Below are 11522 nucleotides of genomic sequence, written 5' to 3'. Positions count from 1 at the left end.
TATTTTCTTGGTGATTTATTTTTCGACGGATTGTTTTCTGGGGGGATGGGCGGGAGGTGGGATAGGGGGGGAGGGGGCGGGAGGATCGATTTTGTCGACTTTGCTCTGAACGATGGTGGAAAAAAATTCATGTTGTCTGTGCTTTTCATGTAACATTTGCCCACTGTAACCAAGCGATTCCATGGTGTGTTATTTTGGATGGTGTCATTGTCTGCCATTTTCTCGTGTTTCTTCTGTCTGTCTGTCTGTCTGTCTGTCTGTCTGTCTCTCTCTCTCTCTCTCTCTCTCTCTCTTGAATGTGTTGTGAAGTTTGGACGTGTCAACACACCTGTAAGTAGAGTCCGCTTTTGTCGATTCCTCTGAACAATGTGGGTTGTAATTCAATGAATGGTTGTTTGAGATTTTTCTCAAATCATTATCATGATCTTTATAACCATAATCATCATCTTCATTATCATCATTAACACTGTTATCTTTATTTTGATTGTCATTGTTTTGGTTATTTATCATTATCATTAGTGGTAGTAGTCGTAGTAGTAGTCGTAGTACTTACACACACAGTTGCAAAGTCGTGATTTGTTTTATTGCACGTGTATATATAGCCAATGGCAATAACAACTATTTCGTCCTCAATGAAGTTAGGACGTACTGTTTTGAGGGGTAACACACGTGTTATATGGTCTACATTTATTTTGGGTCAATGAATTCAAAATATTGTTATTATTGTCATCAACATTTTCAGATATAACTCAAGTGTTTTTGTTTTTGTGCTACTGTTTCACAATCCACAAATTGATAAGACTATGTATTTACCAGCGTTTCTGAAGTCCACAAATTTCAGCCAAGCTTGTTCTTTGTAAGATTTGCTGCTGTCATATGAAGGAGGAAGATTTTCCAGAAAACGTGTTCCTGGAGAGAAGAATGGTTTTTTGTTTGTTTGTTTGTTTTTTAATGGTAGATAATTTCATGCTTTATCTAGCGTTTGCACAAAAAGTCTGTCGCATTGCAGCTTACAATGATACAATGTTACTTTTACGCTATCATAATTTGATCATCACACTGTTATACTGCTTATGCAACAAAGTAGTATTTTGCAAGTGACATGTTTCATGCCGTAAAGTTTGCCTTGAAGTAAAATTATACGCGGAATGTCTTTCATTTGGCTGCAAAAAAAAAGTTGATTATTTGTGTACCCGTGTTTATGTTACTCTTTTTTACGTTAGAGTTGATTATTTATCATGAACTAAGTGTAAACAAATGTTTTAAGCACTTACGGCAAAACTTTGGTGTATCTTGACATTTTGTTTACCCTCATGCAATAACCTACGCATAAATATAAGCACTTTGGCAATACCTTTTGTACATCTGTGTAAATTTCGTTCAATGCTGTACACAATTCGTGTCATTGTCTCTGCTTATTTGTCAGAAGGTGAATGGTGGAGAGAATACAATACATGATTATAAATGTTACTTTTACAATGGTGGTTCAACCTTTAACTGGTCAAACCGGACAATCAGATCTTTCAGTGGTCAAATCACGGTAGGCCTTCTGTTTGTGCGCGCTAATTCGTGCTTCTTGTGGTGGCAGTTTTGTCACACTCGTTCGCATAGCAAAACATCTGGACGTGTGAAGGCAACGTAATAAAATGTAATCATTCGGTTTGTCTCTTATAATCTTCATCATTCTCTGTCTCTCATAACATGTGCGTGCGTTCGTGTGTGTGGCCGGTGTAGGGTGTGGGGACAGGAGGGTAAATGCGGGTGGGTAGATCTTGGTGTGTTTTTTTTTTTTTTTGTTTTGTTTTTCGGGGGGGCGGGGGGTAGTGGGGGGGGGAAGGGGTTGATGTCGCCTTGGAGGTTTGGGGGGCGGAGGGGGGGAGGGGAGGGCAGGTTTATGCATAGAATGTGTATCTTGCCTCTGAGTGTGTGTATGTCTGCCTGTTTGTCTGTCTGCCTCCCTGTCTGTATGTCAGCGTGTGTGTGTGTGTGTGAATACGCGCATTCGGATCCATCACAAGTAGTCTACAAAACTACTACACACACGTCTTCCCCAATGTGTGCAAGTATGCTTTTAAAAAAAATTTTATTGTGCCATAGTGTAATCAACTCAAAAAAGAAGAAGAAAAAAGTTCAATTTCAATTGGGTTTTTTTCAAAGTGTGCAAACAACATTTCCAAACATATCATTCGTTTGTGTATAAAATGAAAACACACAAAGCACACATGCACAAACATAACATTGAATTTTTCAAAGTTTAAAAAGCTGTGAAGGGTGCTTGAGGTGCCATTGTAATGCAAACTGCAAAGTTCACGTATAAAAAGTGTATTGATTTGTTTGAAACAAAAGATCTGTACATTGCTTCACTGGTACATAAAACAATTCTATGTTTTTGTTTCAAAATGTTGAAAATGGACAAATTTAACAGAGATGGGATCAGAGACAGATACATATTTTGGTGTGGGTTTTTTTCAGTGTTGTGTGTCGTGTTCTCGAGCACTATGTGAAATTTTAGTACACAGAAAAGTCATTGTGTTTTTTCACACCACACAGCTGTTTATATCCTGTCATTTCGCAGAATTATGGGTCTTTGAGTATTCTTCTGTCTTCGGAGTCCAGAAAACCTGCGGACGTAGTAGAAATGTTATGATTTATTGTTTGTTTCTTTGAACTGTTCAAAACTTCTCTTACATGCGGGTGTTTTACCGAAGCAAATAGTTGTCAAGTGTTTACATTGTTTTTAGGTGGCTGCAGTGTTAAGGTTTTGTGCGTACAGAGTTATCGATGATGATCGAAAGCACTGGATATCGCATTCAGAGAACAGGTTGATCCATTGCATTGCCGGTTCCTCTCGTTTCTGTTGGTGTGTCCCAGGTACGTCCAGGGAGATAATTCTGTTCAGTTAAGAACCGGATTTTTTTTTTTTTTTTTTTTTTTCTTTTTTTTTCTTGTTCGGTGTGTTTTAGGTATTATTACATGCAAATACGGCCTTTTTATGAAATGTCAGTGAACAAAGCTGTATCTAAATGAGCGCAGGTGCCTCTTGAGCTGCAGGGAATAAAGTGAGATCTCAGTGAGTCAAGCATGAAATAAAAATAAAATGAAATAAAATAAGTGTATTAAACAAGAAATGTAACCTCTGCTCCTTAGAGGTACACACGTTCAAGGCAATCCTGCGTACACAACTGTTCGAGGGAATCTTTACATTTTTTCCCCTTACGTTTTCGTACGTTCTGATACTGGCTTTGTATCCCAGTCCTGGTATAGTGTCTCCGTCTTCCACTGTCCACACACAACTAACCCCCAGTCCTATTCATCATTTCTCCCAAAACAAATAGCTCTAGAACTTTGTCGTTATTTTCTGTTCCTGTACTGCACAATGTGTATTTGAAAAATACTACATATAACGTCGTTTTCATGGTCATATAATTATGTTGACTGGAATTTGAATCTGCGATTTTGTCATTGTAAGTCTCTTGAGGAAGGCTTAAAAAAAAGGCCGAAATATTTGAGGAATTTATCTGAATTTGTTGGCTCATGTTCTTTTCTGTATGTCCTCTTCAAATGCTTGGCTAATGGGATTTAAGACATCACTGTTGTGTCCGTATCAAAAACGGTAGCAGTATTAAGATACTTAGATAATTTCGTCATAATAATGATGTTAGATACTGTGATAATTACGTCATGATAATGATGTTAGAAACTTTGATAGTTACCTCATAATACTAAGATATTTTAGATCTGGGACATAGACAATATGGTTGTCAAGAACCGTCGCTATGCATAAATGATCGACTGAATGTAAACAAGCAGTTTTGAGTATTAGGGATCGCAAGGGTTATATATTCACCATTTCGTCAGGATTAGTTTTAGGCTTGGCTCTGTTGACAAAGTAACCAATTTGTTAGTCAGTTAACTACATATTGTTCTGTTGTTGCCATATCCCTGAGGCCAAATCCATCTGGTTATTTCCGACAGAAAAAAAAACCCCAAAACGGTTGATAAAAAAAATTGAAAATACGAAACAAAAGAAAAAGAACATTATCAACCTTCACGTGTTAATGATTTACTGGTTGGTTGTTTTTTTCTTTGGTTCTTCAGTGTAGAATTTTTAATCTTCCTTCACCTCCCTCACCCCCCTTTCACGTCACCATTTAAGTAGAGCATCCAGTTCCGCCACCTCCCCCACCCCCATTTTCCCCTGTGACATACACGTCTGGCATTCCTTACGTCTTTTCAATGAAGTCAAAACGTTTTGCATCGATTTCGTCTTTTCAATGAAGTCAAAACGTCTTGCATCGATTTCGTCGCCTTTTCAATGAAGTCAAAACGTCTTGCATCGATTTCGTCTTTTCAATGAAGTCAAAACGTCTTGCATCGATTTCGTCTTTTCAATGAAGTCAAAACGTCTTGCATCGATTTCGCCTTTTCCGTAAGTCATACATTTCGCCTGTTCAATCTAGTCAAAACGTCTCGCATTCAGTAAACATTTTCATTAACGTATACATTCCTAACACCTTTTCAGTGAGGTCAAAACGTCTTGCATCGATTTCGCCTTTTCTGTAAGTCATAGATTTCACCAGTTCAATGAAGTCAAAACGTTTTGAATCTATTTCGCCTTTTAAGCTAAGTCAAAACGTCATGCATCTATTACGCCTTTTAAATGAAGTTCATAATGTATTTCATTCATTACGTCTTTTCATTGAAGTTCATAATGTGTTGCATTCATTACGGCTTTTCATTGAAGTTCATAACGTATTGCATTCATCAAGTCTTTTAAATGAAGTCATAACGTATTGCATTCATCAAGTCTTTTAAATGAAGTCATAACGTATTGCATTCATCAAGTCTTTTAAATGAAGTCATAAGGTATTGCATTCATCAAGTCTTTTCATTGAAGTTCATAATGTATTGCATTTGCATTCATTACGTCTTTTCATTGAAGTTCATAATGTATTGCATTCATTACGTCTTTCCATTAAAAGTCATAACGTATTGCATTCACCACGTCTTTTCATTGAAGTCATACACAGAAGATGGTGGGAAGATTACATCTGTGTGGTTGTAAGATTTCACATCCCTCCTCTGACTGCTTTTCCCAGCTTGGAATATCCATTCACACAAACGGTTGTGCCATGATACAACTCCTGAGTCATCTACACTATCCCCTGTGTCAGGTGTCAACTCTGCGTCTTCATTGCGTGGTGATATTTCGATCATCTTTTAGGATTAGGAATCTGTGATAGGGAATGATATTCACCCAGTATCCACCACAAGAAAAATAGTCAAAGGTCTCTTTGTTTGCCCATCCTCTCCCTCCTCTCCAACACGTACGCTGTGCACACACACACACACACACACACACACACACACACACACACACACACACACACACACACTGCCCATCTGAACAGTCCAATCGTTGTGCGTGTGTAATGTCAGATACCTTTCCCTCTCTAGCCCCACTCTCCTCCTCCTCCCTTGTCCCCACTCCCACCCTTTTTACCTGCCCTCGATGTTACAGCTCCGTGAAACAGGTATGCATCAAACAAACACACGGGTCACCTCCGATACCAGTATCAGAACCGTCACTGCTGGACATTGCAGTAAGGCCCCTAACCCCCCACCCCCCAACCCTTGAAAGATCCTCACCCCACGCCTCCACCCCCGCTCCTCGCTCTTCCTCCTCCTCCTCCTCCTCTTCCTCCTCATGCACCTTGTCTTCGTCCAAGTCCGTCCCCTGAACCCCAGCCCCTCAGCAAGCCACACAGAACACCCCCACCCCCGTCCCCGCAACTAAGCTCGGAAGTAGAACTCACCCACACCCCTATTTCCCTCCTTCCCCCTGCCTTCCTGCCTCCCAGCCCAACTACGCATCACTAGGAAAACTGAAATCAAGGGAAGACAACCTAAACCAACCGCGGCGATTCAACAACAACAACAATAACAAAGACAAAAATTGAATGACACCACCATCATAACAAATCACATCACTAATTTAAAAAAATACATTTTAAAAGCAACCACCCCACCCACCCCGACCACCCAGGGACACATCACAGCATCCTGATGGGCAGGATCCTCTCACGGGGAGCCTCCACAGATGCCGGGGCGGGGCCTTCGATACTGAGGACCCCATCGGCGGCCAGGATGGAGTTGAGGGTGACGGGGTCGATCTTGTCGGGCAGGACATACTGACGGCTGAACTCCCTGTACACCTTACGGCCTGGGCTCTCCTCCGTGTGCTTGGCCTGGGACAGATACGGATATCATGAATAAATAAATGAATAAATAAATAATTAATTAAATATATATTTAAAAAAAAAACTCGCACATAATTAATACGTAAAGAAATGAACAGATAAACGAACAAATAGATAAATAGCAGATGAACGGTATTGAAAAAAAATATATATATATAAATTTCCATCACATCCCATTCCACATATTCACTCCCATCTTATATTCCACCCACACACCCAGTCCATCTAACCCACCCCTATCCTCTCCCTATATCCCCCACCAACCAACCATCAAACCAACCAATCAACCAGCCAGTCAGCCAACCAACCAGTCAACCAACCAACCAACTATCCGCCCAACTAACCAATCATCCCCCCCAACCAGCCAATCAACCATACCCTCAACCAACCAACCAACCAACTATCCGCCCAACTAACCATCCCCCCAACCAACCAATCCCCCCCCCCCAACCAACCATACCCTCACCCAACCAACCAACCAACTATTCGCCCTACCAACCATCCCCCCAACCAACCAACCATCCCCCCAACCAACCATACCCTCACCCAACCAACCAACCAATCCCCCCAACCATCCAATCCCCCCCCCCAACCAACCATACCCTCACCCAACCAAACAACCAACCATACCCCCAACCAACCAACCAATCCCTCCCCCCCCCCAACCAACCATACCCTCACCCAACCAAACAACCAACCATACCCCCAACCAACCAACCAACCATCCCCCCAACCAACCAATCCCCCCCCCCCCAACCAACCATACCCTCACCCAACCAAACAACCAACCATACCCCCAACCAACCAACCAATCCCTCCCCCCCCAACCAACCATACCCTCACCCAACCAAACAACCAACCATACCCCCAACCAACCAACCAACTATCCGCCCTACCAACCAATCCCCCCAACCAACCAACCAATCCCCCCAACCAACCAACCAACCATACTATCAACCAACCAACCAATCCCTCCCCCCCCCCAACCAACCATACCCTCACCCAACCAAACAACCAACCATACCCCCAACCAACCAACCAACTATCCGCCCTACCAACCAATCCCCCCAACCAACCAACCAATCCCCCCAACCAACCAACCAACCATACTATCAACCAACCAAACAAATAACCAATCCCCCAACCATCCAACCAACCATACTATCAACCAACCAAACAAACAACCAATCCCCCAACCATCCAACCAACCATCCCCCCAACCTTCCAACCAACCATACTATCAACCAACCATCCAACCAACCAATCCCCCCAACCTTCCAACCAACCATACTATCAACCAACCAAACAAACAACCAATCCCCCAACCATCCAACCAACCATCCCCCCAACCAGCCAACCAACCAACCAACAAAGCACCCCCCACACCCCTCGTCCTGACCTGCACCATCAGACGGTTGTCCACAGTCTTGACAGTGATCTCCTCGGGCTTGAAGTCCTTGCAGTCGAAGCGGAGAGACAGGCGCTTGTTCCCGTCCTTGTCCTGCACAATGGGTCGGTCCACCTGCAGGAGACTGGAGGACGCCGCCCCCTTCTTCGATCCCAGCATGGACGACCCCTTCGACCCGAGCATGGACGACCCCTTCGACCCCAGCATGGATCCGAAGTCACCGAAGTCATCATCGAAGTCCATGGCCTGGAGGGAGGGAGTGGTAAATGAGTCAAATCCAAGTCAAGTCAAGTCAAGTCATCTCTATGAGAAAGTCGGTAACACGTGGATTATGTTGCCCATGCTCACGAAACAAATATGAAATATCACTGCGTGGACCTGAATTCACCGAGAAGTCGCCGAAAAGTCGTCATCAAAATCCATGGCCTGGAGGGAAGGAGCGGTGGTGAGTCAAGTCCAAGTCAGGTCAAATCAAATTTATTTTGTTATTATTCTCATGCGGTTATGTTGCTCATTTTCACAGTGCAAGCGTAGGCCTACTGTTCATTTACAAGAAATGCATTTGAAAGATATAGATTTTTTTTTTTTTTTTTTTTTTTTTTTTTTTTTTTTAGAATGAAGTGATCACATAAAATATGTTGACACACCTACGAACATTCTACATCTTTAGGGAACACTTAGCGATATTTAAAAAAAAAATTATGGAAAGAAGAAATTGTATGTAAAGTATTCAACGTAATGTAGCGGGGAGGAGGGCCCGGGGCCGGGGGGGGGGGGGGGGGGGGGTTGGTAGAAGAAGTTATTTCTGGATGAGAGGGAAAGGGGGCTGCATGAGACTGAGAGAGAGTGTGGGGGTTGGATGGTAGGGAGGGAGGAGGGAAAAACGGGAGAGGAATGGGGAGACAGAGAGAGAGAGAGAGAGTGAGGGGGGGGGGGGGGGGAGAAAGACAGAAAGCGAGGTTGGATGGAAACAAGAATAGATCTGTATAGCATGAACCAGTAAGGGGGATACGACCCACTTATCATCTTTACTGTACGTTCCTGGCTTGTGTGTGTGTGTGTGTGTGTGTGTGTGTGTGTGTGCGCGCGCGCGCGCGCGCGCGTGTGTGTGTGTCTGTGTGTGTGTGTCTGTGTGTCTGAGTGTATGGTTGAAATCAACTGCATTTGTCTCGTGTGCCGGATGTATCAGGGGAGAAAACCTTTGACAGCGAAATGGGTTAAAGCGTTGTTATCGTCCGTGTGTGTGTGTGTGTGTGTGTGTGTGTGTGTGTGTGTGCGTGTGCGCTTGCTTGCTTGCTTAACTGAGTGAGAGAGACAGAGACATTGACAGACAGACAGACAGAATCTACGATTCTTTTCTGATGTGTGTTGCTTTTCAACACACTTCTACTTGAGCACGCAATAAACTGGTCGTCTGTGAAGTATGTAATTCAGAGTGAATTTCTCCATGATGTTTTCATTAGGCACTCAATCAGTTCCTGTCGAAATAATGTTATGTACCTTCACAGTGAATGTCTCCATGATCTTTTACTTAAGAACCACTGGACGTCTCCAGGCGATGTAAGTACCTACAAAGTGAACATTTCTATCACAACATCTTATTTAGGCATCCACTCCAATATACGCACAATAATAGATTAACATATATTCACTATACTACTTAATAATGCCCCATGCGATGTGTTCGCACCTTGAGGATAATTATCTCTACACCATTATACGAAAGCGTCATCAGAGTGAACATCTCTGCAGCATTTTCACTTTAAGCACCCGATCCATTGTGCAGTCCCTGCCGACGTACGTACCTCGAGGGTGAACAGCTCCTTCTTCATTTTCTCCAGCTCTCTGTCGAACTCCAGGAACTCGTCGTCCATGTCCTTGAACATGCTGCTGAACAGAGATTTCTGTCTGTCGAAGAACCCCCACTCCGTTCTCCTCAGAGGCACCAGATGCTCCATGCTTGATGATGGTTGTACGTTCGGGGTAAGAGTCTGAAAAAAAGCAAACGGGTTTTGGTTGTTTTATTTTATTTTATTTTATCTCATTGTCTCCTCTTCAGGGGGCACCAAATGCTCCATGTTTGACGATGGTTGTACATTCGGGGTAAGAGTCTGAAAAAAAAAAGCAAAGGGGTTTTGGTAGTTTTATTTTATTTTATTTTATTTTATTTCATCTCATTGTCTCCTCTCAGAGGGCACCAAATGCTGCATGCTTGACGATGGTTATTCGTTGATCTGAAGAGCAAAGGGCTTTTGATTATTGTGTTTTTGTCTCTCCTCAAAGGCCACCGAATACTCCATTCTTCCGATGGTCAAAAGACTGGAAAGCAAAAAGATTTTACTTGTCGTTTGGTTGTTGTTGTTTTGTTTTGGTTTTGTTTTGTTTTTTGTTTATTTGTTTGTCATGGGTAATTTGTTTGGTTGGTTGCTTGTTTGCTTGTTGTTGTTTTTGTTGTTTTTTTTTGTTTGTTTGTTTTTTTTGTTTTTTTGTTGTTGGTTGTTGTTGTTTTTGGGGGGTGAGTTTTTTTGTGTGTGTTTTTTTTGGGGGGGTGCGGGGGGTTGTTTTGCTTTGTTTTTTTTTGGGGGGGTACTTTATTTTGTTGCATTTTATCATTTTGTTTCAATACATTTTGTTGTATTGTTTGATTTTTGTTGCGATGATCAGACAGGGACGATTGTGAATTACGGTGGTGCTGTTCGGTCAGTTTTGGTTCCAGATTGTCTGTGCTCGACGCTTTCTTTCCACAGTGTGTCTCGCTGTACACACAGATCAAAGGAACTATCAAGAAAAGGAAAGACATCCAGAAAGGGCAGAACATATACACACAACAGAAAGAAAAATGAAGCAAAGAGAAAACAACTCTGTTCGTTGATTTGTGAGAAGGGAAATTACTGTGGATGACTCGTGCTGATGCCAGCCAACCCGTGTGCCACAGTCCGACGAGTGAGAGAATTTACAGAATGTTTGTTTGGTTTGGCGGTGGTGTGTGTGTGTGTGTGTGTGTGTGTGTGTGTGTGTGTGTGTGTGTGTGTGTGTGTGTGTTCTGTGAGTGTGTGTGTGTGTGTGTGTGTGTGTGTGTTCTGTGTGTGTGTGTGTGTGTGTGTGTGTGTTTTGTGTGTGTGTGTGTGTGTGTGTGTGTGTGTGTGTGTTTTGTGTGTGTGTGTGTGTGTTGTGTGTGTGTGTGTGTGTGTGTGTGTGTGTGTGTGTGTACATGCGCTCGTCTGCTGCAGTTCACTGGCCATGTGTCTTTTTTTCCTTCTTCTTCTTCTTCTTCTTTTTGATGCTACACACACACACACACACACACACACACACACACACACACACACACACACCGTGACAATGTGAAAGAGAGAGATATGAAGGCAGGGAAATGGAAAATGTTGTTTTTTTTATTCAGAAGACTGTCGGCCCATTCTGAAGGGACCTGAACAAATATGTTACAATCAGAGTTACGTGATGAAATGAGAGGAAGACAGAAAGACGGACAAAGACAAACAAGATGCCGAGACAGAAAATCAGAAAGAGGGAGGGGAGAGATTCGAAAACAGAATGAGAGACAGACGGACAGACAAAGAAAACTCTTCGTGATTTTTTTTCTCTGTCTGTATCCCCCCCAAATATATTTTATCTGTTATCTCTTCTTTTTTTCTTTCGTTTTTCTTTCTGTCTTTCTTTCTTTCTTTTTTCTTTTTTTTCTTTTTCTTTTAAAAAAAAATTATCCCCTTTTTTTTTCTTTCGTTTTTTTTTTAATTTTTTTTTTTTTATCCCATCTCCAACCGCCGGCATGCCGCTTTTGTTGAAAGCAGAACACGCACCCTCCCCTAAAACGGAGTATAGCTGCCTACATGGCG

At 42.4% G+C, this 11522-nt stretch overlaps 1 protein-coding gene across 2 annotated transcripts in view; it reads right to left on the bottom strand.

Annotated features, from left to right (window-relative positions):
* Positions 1 to 2066: 2066 nt before the first annotated feature.
* The window catches only part of LOC143301570 (alpha-crystallin A chain-like), a 29789-nt gene continuing 20333 nt past the window's right edge, over positions 2067 to 11522 (bottom strand). For both annotated transcript variants that reach the window (XM_076615952.1, XM_076615951.1), the window contains exons 2-4: positions 9474 to 9659; positions 7660 to 7914; positions 2067 to 6248 (exon numbers count right to left, since the gene is read on the bottom strand). In XM_076615952.1, coding sequence (XP_076472067.1) covers positions 6054 to 6248; positions 7660 to 7914; positions 9474 to 9626 — 603 coding nt within the window. In that variant the 5' untranslated portion in view covers positions 9627 to 9659 and the 3' untranslated portion in view covers positions 2067 to 6053. The remainder of the gene's footprint in view (positions 6249 to 7659; positions 7915 to 9473; positions 9660 to 11522) is intronic.

This window comes from Babylonia areolata, chromosome 27, assembly GCF_041734735.1.
Source record: "Babylonia areolata isolate BAREFJ2019XMU chromosome 27, ASM4173473v1, whole genome shotgun sequence".
Taxonomy (NCBI): domain Eukaryota; kingdom Metazoa; phylum Mollusca; class Gastropoda; order Neogastropoda; family Buccinidae; genus Babylonia; species Babylonia areolata.
The sequence above is the reverse complement of the archived record's forward strand: the minus strand, read 5'-3'. Positions and strand labels throughout refer to the sequence as shown.